Source organism: Haemorhous mexicanus, chromosome 6 (assembly GCF_027477595.1).
Source record: "Haemorhous mexicanus isolate bHaeMex1 chromosome 6, bHaeMex1.pri, whole genome shotgun sequence".
Classification (NCBI taxonomy): domain Eukaryota; kingdom Metazoa; phylum Chordata; class Aves; order Passeriformes; family Fringillidae; genus Haemorhous; species Haemorhous mexicanus.
The window spans coordinates 31,748,267-31,765,678 of NC_082346.1; the positions used below are offsets into that span (position 1 = coordinate 31,748,267).

General features: G+C 42.9%; 1 protein-coding gene across 4 annotated transcripts in view; it reads left to right on the top strand.

The window, feature by feature from the left end:
* ACTN1 (actinin alpha 1) overlaps nucleotides 1-17,412 on the top strand; it is an 86,582-nt gene that overhangs the window by 39,733 nt on the left and 29,437 nt on the right. For 3 of the 4 annotated variants that reach the window (XM_059849709.1, XM_059849707.1, XM_059849706.1), the window contains exons 2-6: nucleotides 859-973; nucleotides 6,015-6,134; nucleotides 13,148-13,234; nucleotides 13,761-13,848; nucleotides 14,750-14,828. In XM_059849709.1, the coding sequence (XP_059705692.1) occupies nucleotides 859-973; nucleotides 6,015-6,134; nucleotides 13,148-13,234; nucleotides 13,761-13,848; nucleotides 14,750-14,828 (489 nt within the window). Of the gene's footprint in view, nucleotides 1-858; nucleotides 974-5,607; nucleotides 5,627-6,014; nucleotides 6,135-13,147; nucleotides 13,235-13,760; nucleotides 13,849-14,749; nucleotides 14,829-17,412 lie in introns of those variants that run through there. The other variant, XM_059849708.1, reaches the window with a different exon arrangement.

Here is a 17,412-nt window from a genome sequence, read left to right on the forward strand (position 1 = left end):
AGACTCAGATTATTATTCCAGTGGTGGTGCATGGTATCACTAATTACAGAGTGGCTGTGATTTTATTTTTGAGATGGCTGCAATGATGCTTCTGCCAGAGGCTCTCAAGTAGTGGGAGTTTGGGGCTGTGCTAGACAGTGGTGTCACTAAGTACTGGTTGTATCCTTTCTAGGACCTGCCCTTCTGCTGAGAGGAGTGATATTATACTCATTCAGAAAGTATTTACTCCTCCATGTGATGGAGGAGGAAAGATGGGATGATCACAGGAAGGGGAGATCTGCTTAGCAGTTAGTCAGTGAGAATGGAGGGAGCAGGACAGACACTGCTGGGATGTGATTTATGTGCCTGAGGAGCTCAGCAAGCTCTCCTTCAGTGTCTAAGGGTTGCTGGGGATGGAGTAGACCAGAGGCAGTTGAAGAATGGTTCTTTTTTTTTCTCAAGCACCTCTCGAGAGACAAGATCACCTGGAATGCTGTTCTCTGTTCTCCTTCATATAAATATGTGCTGTCTAATACCACTGGAAGTCTTTAGCAATCTGAGCACTTGGCATGCTTAAAAATCATTTTCAAGGGATTCTAAGCCAAACAGAAAATGAGAAGCCTCTCCAGAACATCAGATGCGCTGGAGCTGTGAAATGACTCTCTCAGATTCCCTCTGCTACAGAAACATCTTGCAACTTCTTTGGGTATTTAGAGGTGCAAGTGCTTGTGCTCCACAAGGACATGGGATGGAGAGATGATAACTAAATGAGCGTTTGTCATGCTACTTAACCACACTGATTTGGTTGGGAACTGTTGTTTGGTTTGTGGGAAGATTACTGACTGTTTTTTTTTTTCCCTTTCCTTTTCTGTGTTTTAGACATTTACAGCATGGTGTAATTCTCACCTCCGCAAGGCTGGGACGCAGATTGAGAACATAGAGGAAGATTTCAGGGATGGCCTTAAACTCATGTTACTTCTGGAAGTCATTTCAGGTGAGAGAGGTTCTGTGTGGTGCTGCCCGTGCAGGATACTGTTTGCAAGGGCTGTAATGCTGCAGTTTTTGCTGAAATGGAAGAACAGCTGCTTCCTGATTTGGAACAAATTTCTCCCTGACAAATATATGTCTCCAGCACTGGCCATTTTGGAATGTACTCCAAAGCTCATGGCCTGTGCGAGCTGCCTGTTGCATTCCTGCTCTGGCTTTTTGGCTTTTCTCTGCCTGTCAGGAATGCACAGCCTCCTGTGAAGATCCAGGCAGTGGCTCTTACTGCTTAGCAGGGCTGTTGAAGCAGCTCTGGGAAGTGTGGGAATGCTGCGCTAGGAAATCATACCAGAGCCACATGGTGGTGGGAGTATGACAGAAATTACTGGAAGAAGGGAGTCAAACCAGTAAATCTTCTGTGTCATTCAGTTTCAGCCGTGACTCAAGTTTTTCCATTCTAGTTTCAATCTGAGCTTAATGCTCAAGCCTTCATGGAGAAGAAAAATCCCAAAGAAAAGGAAAATCCCTCTGAAATAAAAGCAGTGGCCTGAACAAGTTAGGTCAGATTTATTTTTATTCTGTATCACAATTGTCCCACTACTAGCCAGATATCTCCCAGGGATTATTTCATATAAACAGTAATCCCTTTTATGTGCTCATGAAATAAATACCTTAGTAAGGTGTTGTGGGAGGGACTGAAGGAGGGCCAGACTGTATTTATCAAACTGGGATTGTTCACCCCAGCTCACAGACTTAGTTTTGGTGGCTTTTGAGCCAGTTACAGCAATCCAGTGACATGAATTCCTGACCTAAGTGTATTTTCCAATTAAATGGCCATGATAGTAGCACTCAGATTGCCTTTCCTATGTCCCTTTTCTTTCCTTACATCCCCTTTTTCCATTTTATATAAAGATTCTGTCAGTTTATTGTCAGTGTTTTTCAAGTTATGAATATAGAATGAAATCTCAGGTAGTTTGCCCATGCTGGTGGTTTGGAGGGATCTGAGGTTGAAACACTATCAAAACTTTGCAGTGTGCACATTGTTTCTGCAGTGCATGTAAGAAATGAGGTAGCAGAGTCCTGTTAGTGTATTTTCTGTATTTATGTTCCCTCAAAGAGGCAGGTCTGCAGCCTGGACACTGGGGCAGATGGGCTTTGATGGCTTAGCGTCTAATAGCTGGGTTGGAAGATACAGGAGAGAAGGATGTGCAGGAGAAGACCAGTGAGGCTTGGTGCTAAAACAGGGGTCTTGTATCTCAGGCTGCTTCATTTCTTTACATCATCTCCCACTCTTCCTCTGCTTTGTCCCTTTGGTAGCCCACTGGCAAGGCCTGTCAGATCCACCTCTGTTTGAGAAGAAGCCAGTGGCTTCCAATTGCAGTGGCATGGGCGTGGCACGTCCCTGTCCCACTGCAGAGTGGCTCTGTGCCTGCAGCCTGATGCTGCATGACCAGTGGGCACAGGTGTGGGGGACAGTTGGGGACTGCATCCCACCAGAGGCCATGGTCCTTCACACACTTATGACTGAGCATCCTTTCCCTAGGGGCAGCAGAAGGTACGATGCAGCTCTCCTAAGTACAGTGGCAAAAAAAGAGAAATGTAGCACATGTTTTCCTCATTTCACTTCCATCATTGCAGTTCCCTTATCAATTGTGAGCCCCACTGCTCATGCAGAGCCTCCTTCCAGCTGCCAGCTCCTCTAGCAACCCCTTCAGTCCACAGCTGGGGCAGTAGAAGCCATATGGGGAGCAGTGTATGAAGGTCAGGAGTCTTCTGATGTTTGGCAAGGGCTCACCTGTATGTTTTTGCCGTGGCCGCTCATCCTCTGCCAAAATGGTGAGTCTCTGGGTGGCTGTTAGCCCTCCCATTCCAGCTTCTGGCCTTTCCTTTCAGCTCTTGGCTCACACTTTCCTCTTCACATATTTTGAGGGACTGCAGAGCTGCTGATGGGAATTTGGCATGGGCAGGGTTACTCTGTGTCGGGCTGATCTCCTCTAACCCAGAGTACGAGGCTGTAAGAGCTTTCAGCCATGACAGTGCTGGGTCAGCTTGGCTGAGAGCCATGTGGAGCTGAGTGCCTCCTCCACCTGGCTGGGATCTGTGGGTGTGAGGGAGCACTGTCTCTCTCCCTCTGCCCCTGCTGCAAGGTGGCTGCTGCTGCTGCACTCTGCCATGGCAGGAGGGATGGAGCCTGCATCAGGGAAGCTTCCCGAGACCCTGCAGTGGAAGAGGGACTGCCGCTGGGACTGTGGGGAACCTGTTTCAGGGAGGGAGACCCTCACAGGTGTCCTTGGGAACACATTGGTGCCAGGCATCTGGGGCAAGTAGGAAGCAGTTTTCCCATCCAGTGCAGTTTCCCAAAGTATGGGAAGCAAAGATGGTCTGCAAGAGGAGAGTGCTTCAGTTTTACTCAGTGTGGTACCTTCTGGTGGTGAGCTGTGCTGCTGACAGGTGCCCTTTCAGCCCCACAGGAGCCCCTTGTTCCCTGTCACTGTACAGCAGGGGAAGTTCCATGGACTGTCCCGGGACTTCCTCTTTGCAGGTCCTCTCTGGTTGGCCTCTGTGGTTGGAAGCAACAACTGCAGCCCCCCTTAGAAACTGCCCCAAAGGATACACTTTCATTTATCACCATATATGTTTCCTTCCCCGACAAAACCATTTTCAAAATAATACAAGACTGAAAAAGGTTGAACTTACATTTAGTACTTTTAAAATAAAGTTGTATGGTGCTTTTTTTCCCCCTTCAAACAGACACAGTCACTAATTGAAATTTTTCCTAAACAAATTTGCAGGGAACAACTTCTATGCCAACACATCCTTGCCTTGCTTGGCTTTTACAGCACAGCCTTGGGCTACTACATGAGAATCAGAGAATGGAAGCAAGTAGTAGGCCATTTTCCTTTTGTCAGCTAGAAGTACTGAGAAATAAAGCCAGTGTTGCCAATAGCTCAAAGTAGAACATATTTCTAGCAGGCTTCCTCCTAACAGTCCACATAATTAATAATGTATGGCGTGGAACCAGATTATGCTTTTTTTTCTGGAAATATAAGTCCCTAATGAAGTCCAAGTCTGAAGGAAATAATCATTGAGTTTTGAAAGTGAAAAAAAGTTCACAGAGAAAGGATTAGAATGTGGGAGAGGTTTGCAGTCACCATCAATGACTTGAGGATCTCATGGCTGTCAGGGGGAGCAGTCCTGCTCTCCACTGCACTGGCATTGCACATGTGGCCAAGAGGTGAATTGGATCAGCTTGCTATTCCAGCTGAAACCTAATCACTTGTCTTTATTTTTCTTTTTGCAAGGCTAGTTTACAGTCACATTGAACTGAAGGAAGTGGTTGGGTTTTAGCTGGCTCAACCCGTTTGTTGACATTTGGCTGTGTAAGACTGCTTAAGTCTATTGTAATATTACAAATAAAAATGTCATTGTGAAACTCTTGCAAATAACTGTCACAAAAAATGCTTCAGCTTTTCTTCAGAATGACTAGTATTATCTAATGGAAAAATAAAGCAGTGTACTGTGACATATACTTGAGGTTCCATTAAAGCAAAAAGAGTTGGATTTTTCTTTTAATCCTAGGAAGGAGGCAGTACCATAGAATACATCTTTTTACTTACATTGTCAGACATCAGTGTTTTCTCTTAAAAATGCATCTAGTTTTTTCCTTTAGTGTGAGAGGTAATGACACCAGTTTACAGTAACCACTGAAACACTTTTAAAGGATTGTAATTCCAGACATTTTTCCTTTAAAGGGCATTGTTATGGAGATACTATTCTCTTCTCAGTTTTAGCTTTTCCTCACACCTGTGTTAGGAAACAAGCCAAGTACTTTTCTTTCTGATGCTTAAACCTCAAATAAAGTGTTTGAGTCAGCTTACATTGACTTAAAAATTCAGTTCAAAATATAACAGGAGACTTCTGGAACTGAGTAGGTCGAGTGACTTGCCTAGACTTGCCCATTTGATCTCCTTTTAATTATGCCTTTTTTAAAGTAGAAAACCAGCCTGGGTTTTCTTTAGATTGTTTTTCTATTCTGGAGCTTGTGGTCTGGAAGTGGATGTTCTCTTCACTTCTAATGTTGTCATATTTCAGGTTCCTGAAATCCCATCTAATTATATTTCTGTTGGAGGTTTCTTTGGAAAGTCCACCTGTCCAAGCTTTAATTTGCTTACTCTGAGTGTTTGGATTATTGTTAGTAAAAGCAGACTGTAGTTACAAGCAGCCTATTAAGGACAGGACTGCACTTAATGTACCTCTTTCAAATAAATAAGGTTGGAAAGTGCTTTTCCAAATCTACCATCTTTGTTGCAGTCAGGAGCTGGGTGTTATCCTAAGACTGATTTCTGTCAGAGATTAACCTGTTCTAGGCTGCTTCCTTCTTTGTGCCTCAGTGTAAACATTCAAAATGCACTTGTGTAAACAACCTGGTATAGAGTTAGAAATACATCAGACTTAATGGAAAGGAGTTGATGTGACAGTCCTTACAGTTTTAAAGCTACTTTGCCAAAGAAGTAATTTTACTTCCTGCTACAGGCAGTTTTGGCCATTCAATGGAGAGACTAGAGAGGCAGGAGGTCTGAATCTTGGCTAGGGGAAAGAAAAGGCAAGGTACAAGATCACCCTCATACCTGACTGTAGGTGGTTCCAAGGAGAGATTTGCTGTGTAAGTTGGGTGTTGCAAATGCTGGAGGAGAGCTCCTCACCTGTCTTGGCTGGGTGGGGGAAGTCGTGCTCTTTCCAGGCCTCCTTATCTGTGGCTAGAGGAGCTCAGTGGAGTTTTAACAGATTTTTTCACTTCTGATGCAAACCTACCTCAAAAGGACAGGTTCTCTGTTACTAACTTACCTGTGGTGCATTAAAAAGGTACTTTTCTGTTTGATTCTTCCTGGGGATGCTTAAACAGTGAGTGTGGCTGTCCTCAAAGGATGCAGGAAGGTCTCTCTGCCAGGCTGAGCACTGGGAGCCACACCACAGAAAACATGCACCAGGGAAGAGCAGGTTCAGAATTGTTCTCTAATACTATCTATTTCTTTTGCCTCTTTTCTTATTAGGAGAACGTCTGGCGAAGCCTGAAAGAGGCAAAATGCGAGTGCACAAAATATCCAATGTGAACAAGGCCTTGGATTTCATTGCCAGCAAAGGAGTCAAGCTAGTATCCATTGGAGCAGAAGGTAAAGGAAGCATCTGATTTTTCTGAGCCCAAGCTGTGCTTAGCCCTTGCCTTTCTTTCATAGCAGCATGTCATTTCCCTTTGTACCTCCCTAGCCCTACGGTGTTCTTGTAGAATAAACAATTGAGTTTAAAAAGGGTTATAGTAAGCCTTTACTCTGGATTTAAATCCTGTCTTCACACAAGGCTGCAAAACCTGATTTCCATTTGGGATTATTGGTCAGGGCATCCTGCTTTTCTCCTGGCTCTCATGAGTTATGAAAACTTTGAGCAATGGCAGAAACAAATTAATTGAGATATTTCTTTCTCAAATGAAGAAAACTCTGAATTGAAGCATAGCAGCTATTTGTATTCAGCTTGTTTCAGAGCTGCTGGAGAAGGATCTGTTGCTGGAGGACATTGCATGGGTCAAAGCCAAGTGCATACTCCAACACAGGACAAGGACCCCAGAGGTTCCAGTTTTCGTGGCTTCCAGGCTTCTGGTTGTGCACCCTACATAGCTGGATGCTCTGGCTGGAAGCTTTGTTTCACTGTGTAGAGATCAGTGTGGGCAGCATCTGGGATGCCCTCAGGAATCATGCAGATCATGCAGAAAGCAGGCAACTGTGTAGGATTTTTGTCTTTTTAGCAGAGATGGTGGGGGTTTTACATAATATGTCACCCAAGTCCCAGAAGGGCTTACAGGTTTTCATGACACTTTTCTCTGTTCTGGATCTGTTTGTAAGTCCTTCCTATGGATTCAGGTTGCCATTGTTGCTGTGGAGACACTCTGCTTCTGAGATATTTCTAGGTTTGTCTCTACAGTGACCATGGAAAATGAGGGTGGTTTGTTATCTCCACCTTGCAGATGGAAGTACTTGGTTTCTCTAGGGAAACTCCTGACACAGCCAGGAAATGAGCCCATGATACAGTTCTGGATGTGTATTCCTTTGGGAGAGTCTTGGGGCTACTGGGCTGAGCTCTGCCTGTTCTCAGCTCATGAGGTCAGTGCAGTCTTGGCATGCTGTCCCCAGTTCTGAATTTTCAAGCATTCTCTTGGGGCATTTCCAAGACCTGTACCCATCCTATGGTTCATTTGTTCCATGTCAGATCTGGCAGATTACCTCAGCCACTGCAGGTGCTTATGTTTGCCTTACCAAAACTTTACCTCAGCATACTGCTTTGACTTCATGGAGACTTTGGAATAACTTAGAACTACTGTCAGGGACATTGCAGATGCCTCTTCACTGTGTTTGGTATTGAAGAGCAGAATGCAAGAGATCAGTGGCTGAATTATACTGATATTTTGCATGCAAAACTTCCCTCCAAATTTCTCAGCTTTTTCAGCAGTAGCAACCTGAGGCTATTGTTGGCTGTGAGTATTGTTTGTGGAACACAAATACACATCTAAAGTCATTTTGTGCCCTTACAAAAGACTGATGCATCCAGTGTCTGATACAATAGTCCATATCTGTTGTATAGGACCCTTTTCAGACTAGAAAACTGGGGGCTGGATCTGGACCTAGAGACGGTCTACCTTAAAATAGCTCCTTAAAATTTTCCAGAGTATAGGTAACCCTATCTTTCTTTCTTCCTAAATTTCCCCCCTTTTTTTTTTTCCTTCTGATTCCATTCTCCCTGGCACTAGTTTCTTTTCATCTTCTTCTGAGGGATTTATTTTTTTTATCTCCTGAGTCCTGTTCCTGAGTCAGCTGTGACTGCACCTCACAGCACTTAGAAGTCATTTGCTAGTCAGGTGATCTGTGACCAAAGATCAGCAGGGCCCAGTTATTCACAGCAGTTACCCTGTTCAGAAACAGGCTGTGAAGTGCCATTTTGTGACAGAAGTATGATCCATATCAATCTGAATAGTGACCTTGAACTCCCCTGACAAATGTTTCCTGGCTTTCCTTTGTCCTGGTGCCTGTGCAGCTACGTGGACAATACACATGGCTTTCTTTAAACTACCAAAGGTGGCAAGGCACTGCAGTTTAGCCTAAGGTTAGCTTTGATTTTTATACAGATGCTTGGACCTGTGCTGTGATGGCACTCAGGCCACATGAGTGTGGTCACAGCATGGACGTGCCCGCCCCAGTGCCTGCCTGTGCACACAGACTGAGCCCGGGCCACTCTGCTTGTCACCAAGGAACATAACCTGCTGCAGGGACTTCTGCCCAGCCTGTCATCAGCTATAAAAATGGAATTTACTTGGGACAGCACAGAAGTTTATTCTGTCCATGAAAGGGATTATGAACCTTTCTGAAGTATGAATTTTAGGGACTTGCTTTGAGACTTTTAAAAGACATCTTGCAGCAGCAAGGTAGAAGGTCACAACCAATGAGCTGGTAATAATTCTGCTCCAAGACAGCTGTAGATGCTGTGGTCAGGTTGGACTGGTGTAGAAGGTTTCCTAGGGAGCTTTTCTCCCTAGAAGATGAAAACCACCATGCAGCAGCAGTGTGTGGTACTGGTTGAGGGAGCACACTCCTTACCTCAGGGGCTTGTTCCAGCTCTGGTATCTGCTGGGCACCAAGGGGTGTGTGCAGTCCAGCTGTAGATCTCTGTACGTATTGGCCATCAATGTCCTGGCTTTTTTGGGGGTTTGGTTGTGCTTTGTTTTAATCTAAACATTTTGTTAGCCAGAGTCCATAGAATCAAAGTATGTTGTGGCATACAGCAGATCTGTGTAAATCTGGATCAAGGAAGACTCTAGTCAAATGGTTTTCATCTGCTTTTAAATCTCACTGTCATCTGACACCTCAGGAGCCTTCTTTTGCTGTAATAGATTCCATACTCATGTCAAATGCTCCTGGAACTTAACAGGCTGAATAGGTCAAGTTTGTCACCCTAGGACTGGTTTATTTTTACTTTAAATCTGCATAGAAAGTTGCTGTTTTCTTAAACAGATCTTGCTAACTTCAACATACAGATAACTTTGGATGAACTGACCCCTATTCTCACCTGCACAAGTAAAAGGAGAAATAAAGCCTGGGGATTTCAATGATTGCAAAAGTTCTATCTGAGTAAAACACCTACTGAAGCACCAGCAGTGCAAGCATACATTTATTTCACTATAAAAAAAGGGGGAAAATAGGGTCTCCCTATGTCAGTGAGTGAAGCATGGCATTTATTTGTCCCTTTGTCCTGTCCACTCTGTTAGGGACTTGAGAGTTACACCTTCACTAACAATGTTAGCTATCTGTCCTAAATCTGACAGGACCATCAGGAGCAACATGCTTGCTGAAGACAGGGGTGTGGATAGTTATCCTGCTGTATTTGGCTTTTGTTTGACAGACAAAATGCAGAGCAGCTTTTATCTTGTCACAGTTGTTGTTCTAGGTCTCCAATTCCCAGATCATAATGCTATCCTGCCAGTTGTTCATGCCCTGCAACTTCTTCCCTCCATGGGGTAATCAAAGGCTCTGCTCTCATGGGCAGCTCAGAAATATCTAGGAGGGGATAACACTTTCTGTGTTGTTGATTCAGCTTCTAACTATCCATGGCAGGAAAGGAAGCTTAATAATTTTTGCATTTTTCAAAATGAGTTCATGCATTTAAAAGAGGTGGTGGCATTTCAAAAGGCAGATCTCTGTGGCAATCCAGTACTGTAGTTCTTGCCTACTTGTTACTTGGTGCAATGATAGGGTGGAAACATATTCACTGGTGCAAAACGTTTCCTTCTAGTGGATGCAGATGCTTCACCAGCATTAGCCAGCAGTTGATCAGCCCTCAAGTTGAATGTAAACCACATTGATAACATGTGCTTGCTGCTGCTGTTCCTTCAACAGCTGCTGGTGCTGAAGTGCACACAGTGCTTAGAGAGGCCCTGCCCAGAAAGAGCACTTGGAAACCAGAGTCAGGCTTTTAGAAAATACTGTCTGATTACAAGCCTTTTAATACATGAACTGCTCTCACATTATTGAGTCTTCCTTATATCAGCAGGGACCAAGCATACTGTCTTTAATTAAACAGTAGATTGTTCTAGCTTTGTAGTGTTGTATCCAACTTTTTAACAATTTTTGGGGAGTTTCTTTTTCTTCATTACCAGGAAGCAGAAAGCTTCATGCAAACCTGTTTTGCAACCATGTTTTTTACTTTTGTTTCTTGGCCTACTCTACTATACTAGAAATAGACTGGCAGCAGATGAAGGGTCATGAATTCTGAAGGAAAAGGAGATTGGCAGTGGGGAATGCTGAGATGGAAAACCAAGTGAGTGAGGGTCAAAGAGCATAGAGTCTTCTGATCAGTCTGGGTGACTTTGTAACCAGGTTTCCAGGAGAAGATTTTTTAGCACTAGAAATGAAAAATGCTTGGCTGCTTCTAATAAATAGTAACGATTTTGTCAAGTCTATTTCAAAGAGCAGCAACAAGAAAAAAAAAAAAAAAAAAAAGGACAGAGGATTGTGTAGCTTGTTAAATATGTGTCCTGGGATGGATCACTCACTAATCGCACTGACATCAGTATCTGCTTGGTACATGGTGGTACTGTGGTGTAAAGTAAAATGACATGTAGAGATGAAGTAGTAGAAATATTCTGGATTTCCTCCACAACAGCTTTGTTTTGGTGTGCTGCTAAAGAAAAATCAGGTATGGGAACAGGGAACACATCTTTCTTTTTAAATGGGTCGTGCTGTGAAGAGAACTGGGAAAGAAGGGATGCTTCCACCTTAATTCCACCAGCTGACATTATAAAACCAGAATTTAGGAATGTAACCAGAACATAATGCTGAGTTCATATGCGACGTTAGCAACTTTACACTACTGGTTTTATATAAGTGTCTGGACCTCTATTTCCAATTTAAATCCATGGAGCAGTAATATTAATTATCTGTTTCAGCTCACTGATTGATTTATTACTATTCATGAAGCATTTTCAGCATTAAAGTATTGTCATCAGATTTTAATCAAGCCCATTAAAGAGCTCCATTTAGTTTCAGGTCTTAAATATATCCTAGAAGAGTCCTGCCAACTGTTGGGCGTTTTACAAGCGCTGGGTTTTATGATTTTTGAAGATCCCCGTGAATATCAATCACATTAACAAAACAAGCTGAAAATACAGATGCTTTCTTGTATATTTTAGCTGCAGTATCGCAGATATTTGTTCAAATAAACAGGATTCTCCTTCAAGTTGATTGCAGTGCTTTACTGGAGGGATGAAGAATGCAAAAAGTACAGAACTGAATACACTTGCCATCACATGACATTTTCTTGCACCAGCCTGACAGACAACCCCCGACCTCAAAATGTCTGTAAAAAATTAATTTGTGTGAAAACCGTCAACAGACAAACACAGTTTTTTCATGCCAGCAAAAGTAACTGTGGGGTTTTTGTACTGAACTGAAAAGTTATTGGCTGTTTAATTCTGGGCAAACTGATGACTCATTAAGAGATCTTTAGTACTCTGAAGTTTAGAAGGGAGCAGAGACAAGAGTTTTACTGCAGTAGAACAAGGTAGCATGTCTTACTTTCTGTCTTTTTGCATCTGTAAATCACTAATTCAGATGTATGTCAGAGGACAGTAGAGCTTATAATTCTGATTTACACTGGAAGTTGCATGACGTGTATCTCAGAATCACAAGTTTTCAGGAATTTGGACACGATTTCTGAAAATCGATTTTTGGGGTGTGTGCTGCTGATCTGTTGGTTTTGAATACAATGAGGTTCACATTTTGAAATTTTTTCATAAGAAGAAAAGCAATTTTTTAATAGCCTAAAGGGAAAGATTAAAACATTGTTACTTTTGTGGCGCTATCCAGACAGGCATCAATTGCCTATACGGCAAATTGTGCTTGCCCCAGAACACAATTCCTGCTGGGCAGGTTTATGAAAGAAGTGGCATGGAGGTGTCTGCAGTAGTACAAATATAGTTTCTGACAGTCTTCTTGGGACTTGGATTATTCTACCTCCAAACATTTTCTTACTGAAAATACTCTTGTAACTTGTCATTTATTTGTGAAAGATCCTGCCATGCAGGGACCTGTCAGAGAATGAGTAGGAGAAAACAGCTCAGCTGGTTTCACTATCCAAAAATGTGAAGGCTGTAAATTCTGTAACACTGTGTGTGTGTGTATATATATATATACACATATCTGTGGAATTTTTGTAGATGTTGAGGATCAGTACTGGAGACCCATCTGCTCACTGTTTGGCTCTAGTCCATACATGGTGGGAGCTTCTTTCTGGGCCAGCTTTGCCCCGAGCACTTGTTGTTCTCAGGACCTTGATACTTCATCCTAAACAGATCATACCTCACACTCATAAGCAGTTGCCTTGTAAAACCTCCAAGTTGTTTACCCTTGCTGATTTATATTGTAAATCTAATGAGCAGTAAAGCACAGTCTGCTCACAGTCATGGTTTATGTTATATTCTGTGCTGACTGGTCAGCCCGAGTCCTTGGTTCTTCCTCCACCAGGATGTGTGGATTTTGAGAAATGCTCTTTTGTGTCTTCTGGAATTACATGACTGAAAGAAGTCCTGTACAGGAAGGCTGATGTATTTAGGCTTGTTTGAAATTAAAATGTTTATGGTGTATGGTTTTCTTGATGGTATCTTGTTCACAGGACAAAACCAGCTGTCAGAGCTCATCTGCTCTGGGAATTGTCACTGGTTGTTCTGGTATATTTATGCTGGGGCAGTTCTATAGGTGACTTGGAGTAGATATGGGATAATAGAAGGAAGGCTTTTCCTTTTCTCAGTTTGGCTTCTCTGACTTCTAAGTAGTAGTAATTATACCTGAGGAAGGTGCTTTTAGGCCCATGTGGGGAATTACACTGATCTAAATGAGTGCTTATTCCCAATCTTTGGGATCATCTGTGTCTGTTTTGCTCTCAGTATTGTACTGCAAAAGTCTGATTATGGGCTACTGTACCTATCAGCAGAGCATCTGGGAAGGCAGGGAAAAACAGTTTTTAGCAGGAATTCCATTTCTCCCATCTGCAAAAGGAAATGTTCCCCAGTGCTCCTGTTTTACAAGGATTTGCAGTTCCAACCTTATGTCTATTTCTTCTCTTTCTACCTTTATTTTTTCTCCCATAGAAATCGTGGATGGCAATGTTAAAATGACCCTTGGAATGATTTGGACCATCATCCTTCGTTTTGCCATTCAGGATATCTCAGTTGAAGGTAAATTTTAGTTCTTTCCTGACACTGTTCAGTAATGGACAACTGGGGTAACTAAATGGCTTTGCCACTTAAATGGCCCAAAATGTCCTCTTCAGTAAGTCACTGAAGGATCCTTGGGAGCTACCCTTCCCAAGCTGCCATGACATCTCATGAACATTTATGGCCAAGCTCAAGCACACTGAGATGAGTTTTTCAGATGCTTCTCTTACAAGAGATTTCAAGGGTAGCTCAAAAGGATGACCAAGCCTGAAAATAAACTTATCACTTAAGAGTCCTACAAGACTCTCTAGTTGCAAAAAGCTATCTCCTTATTACTGAACCTCATTAAGAAGATAATAGTAACAAAACTATCCTAGTAGACTTTTCCAAACAAGAAATTCTCTGACAAGTGAAGTTAAATAAAGCACAATTTAGTGCAGTCTCTACCAAAGAGGATTTGGCGATGGCTTTCAAGCATATACTCCAGGGATTCCTGTTTTCTAAGAAAATTAGTTAATTGATGTGTCTTCTTTCTTTCTTTCCCTAGAAACATCTGCTAAAGAAGGACTTTTGTTATGGTGTCAGAGGAAGACAGCCCCCTACAAAAATGTAAACATCCAGAACTTCCATATCAGGTGAGTTACAGGCAAGAACTTAGCTTTACAATCTGTGTTATTTTCCTATGTCTCTCAGTATGTGCAACGATATTCCTGACAGACCTCCCAAGGCAATGCACGTGCACATTACACAGGTAACAGTGTGGTCCAGAGAGGTGCCTAGGAAGCTGAAGGCAGAGGTTCTAAGAGGATCCAAGTACCTCATTCAGGTTACAGTTGCTGCTTTCATAAAGTTCTTCAGGGCATTAAGTCCTCCAAGAGCAGCATTTGAGGCATGGGCTAAGCCAAGAGAGCTTTTGCTCTATGGAAACTCAGAATGCTTTAGCAGCCATGAATAAAGGACTGCCTCCTAACTTTTGTAGTATGGCAGAGCTGGGAAAGAATAAGAGATTCACTTGCTCTGCTTTTCTTATTTCCAAGCTGGCAGATGTTCCAGTGAAGATTCTACATAGTAGTGTTTTTTCCAGCATGTCTTGGAGCCTTGTATGAACCATATAAAGTAAAGCATTTGTAAGCTTAACTGCCATCAGTGCAGCTGGCTGGGGACATCTGCCTTTTCCCTAAGGAATGTCCTCGTTCCTCCTTCACAGCTTGGGTCTACACCTTTTTTCACCTCGAGCTCGTGTGCTGCGCAGGACATGCACAGAGGGTTCAGCACAGAGAACTGCCAAAATCAAGGTCCCAACGCAATGGGCAAGTCTTAATTACAACGGGTTTTGTAGGGGATGAGAGGAATCTTTATTGCTGTCTCATGCACATACAAGATATCTCTGATTCCCAGCACTTACAGAAGCACTGTTTGTTGGAAACTAAACCAGAATTAGTTGTCTCACTGCCTTGGTGCCTTCCCTCATGCTCACCCCTGTGTGTCTCCATGGCTGAGCAATGTTCATTGTTCTCTCTTGTGTTTCTCTCATAGTTGGAAGGATGGCCTTGGTTTCTGTGCTTTAATTCATAGACACCGTCCAGAGCTCATTGACTACGGGAAGCTACGAAAGGTACAAATCCATTTGTCTATCAGACCAGATGCTTGGCACCTTACAAGTAAAGAGGGAAAAGAATTAGCTTGACAAACATAATTGGAGAACTTCAGCACAAGCTGGCAATTGCAGGGATGGGGGGAAGGAAGGAGGGATGAATCAGTACATTCAGGCTCCTTAGTGAAGCGTGAACTTAATGAGCTTCCTGCTTGACTTTCCCTGCTTTCAGACTGCCTCCACACACGTGCCCCAATCCCAGCTGATGAGCACAAGCTGGCAAACTCAGTAACACCAAATGTGAGAATAGTTCTGTGCTAATGTCACAGACCAGTGAGTCAAATCAAGCTTAACATTTCTGTGGAGAGCGGGATAGAAACCAGTTATCTGGTGTTTAAAATGCTCATTGAGGAGTTTGTGTGTGCTCACTGGACACTTGTCACATGCTTCCATCTTAGCACTGGGTCATCTTCAGTGCTTCTGGGCTTTTCTTAGCATGCAGGTATCAGGTGCCAAAAAAGTATTTGTCAGAAAACTCAGTTTTACTCAAATACTTGTTCTGGTAGCATGATACCAAGCTTCAAATTTTACTCTCTGTGTGGTTTGGAGTCAAGATTGCTGAATGGATGTTGACAATAACCACTTAGTGGTTTATGCTGCTCCCAATGTCTTGACCCAGCAGTGCAATAGAAGATCAAACTGGGTTCTTATCCTACCAGCATTCCTGCAGTCTGCTAAGATCCAGTTTCACTGTATCTGTACCCATGTCACCAAGAGCATAATGAAATGTCACCAAGAGCATAATTCATGTGTACTTGCTGGGGCTAACACAAAAAGCTTGTCCATCAGGTCTCCTAGACTGTGTGTTTTAAGTGCATGTGTGCTTGATGTTAGCTAGGGAAATAAACATAGAAGCCCATCGCCAACAGACCTGGGCTCTTGGATCACCATGCAAATGGACAAAATGTAAATGACCTAATCAAATTAGCTGCATCCCAGATGGCGATGAATTGCACAATGCCTGATCTGCTTTTCAATAACCTTTTAGATCTTTACTGTCTCCCAGAGCAGTCTGTTTTTCTGATCAGTTTTAGTGTCTGGATTCAGCACATAGTGAATAAACAGCTGGGGGAGACTGTACCTGTTTACATTATGAGCAGCAAGAAGAAAAGGAATTTTTAGAGTAACGTTTTCCATGCCTAATCTTGGGAAAATAACACAGCTAAGCAATGTGTGCTTGACAAACCCAGGCAGGTAAATGCTACGGCACACTCTGTTACCAACAAAGCCCAAAGCCAAGCAAAAACAGAGTGAAAGAAAGTGAGTTATTTGTTGATATTGACTGCAGGCTTTTTAGGGTAAAAAATAGGGTGATTGTTCTAGCCAAATTCAATGTGCAATGAGAGGGGATTTTTCCTATTTGGAGAAAGGTTAAATTGAACCAGCATCTTTTGATCTCTGCTTGCTTTTGATCTCATCCTTCATCTCGTTCCCTCTGTCCTTCTGAAGTCTTCTCACACTCTCTGTAGCATTTTTATTGTTGTTCTGCCTCAGTTACTCTAAAGAGGTGAGATTAAATGTATGGTAGAGAGCTCTATAACAGCTGAAATCATGAGCAAATAGCTGGGAGGAACTTAAGAGCCTAGTCCATAGCTATAGCAGTTGATGTGTGCTGAAGAGAAGTTAACCTTCTTTATGCTAGATATTTGAAGCCATTTGTGGTATATATAAACAGAGAGGAGGCTGCTGAGAGGCAGCCATTGCAGTGGGTGGTAGATTAGAGATCCACCTCAAGTTCTCTTCCAGCTCTAGGGGGCAATTAGTGGCATCTCAGTTGTGCGTGCCTTTGGCAATGCTGTGTGTGTTTCTGTGTATACACATACACACACATCTATGAGATTAAGAGATGAAATCAGTCCAAGCTGCCCAGAGTTCTGCACTGTACTTCTTGTTTGGGTAGCATTCTTCTGCAGCCTGTGTTTCTGCTCTATCAGGAGGGCTGTGTCTAGGCTACACACTTGTATTGGCAGTGTGTACTTGCAAAAGGTAGCCAGCCAGCGTAGTAGCCACGTTTTCCCAAAATTTAGCAACTTCTTTTGTCAGCACTGTTTTGTATTGAGTTTGTTCCTAGCTATTTTTCCTAGTCTAGGTGTATTAAGAACACGCACAATTCTTTTCTGCATGTGGGCACTGCCTAACTAAAGTTCTTTGTATAGTCCAGGCCTCAAAACACCAGGTACAAGTCCAGCTTGGTGTTGGTGATTCCCTGACACCCCAGCTAATTGGTTAGATAATTTCTATTTAGTACAGATCTGTCTGCTATTATTCAGCTCAGTGTAGATAAGGTCTTGGGATTCAGCTCGTGGTCTGCAAGCGAGAGGTATGCAGAGGATGGGGTTTCCCTTCCTCCTTTTACCTTGAGAGTAGCTCAACTCTGAGCTACATCCAAGATACTTTTGTCAGTGTTGACAGTGACTGACTGCTGGCTCTGGCGCCCCCTCATATACCACAGTATGTGCAGAGCTGTGGTCTGTGTACTGCTGTGTTATATGCAGATAATTCTGAAAACAAGAGTTTGGGGTTTCTTTCCTAATGTTTTCAGTTC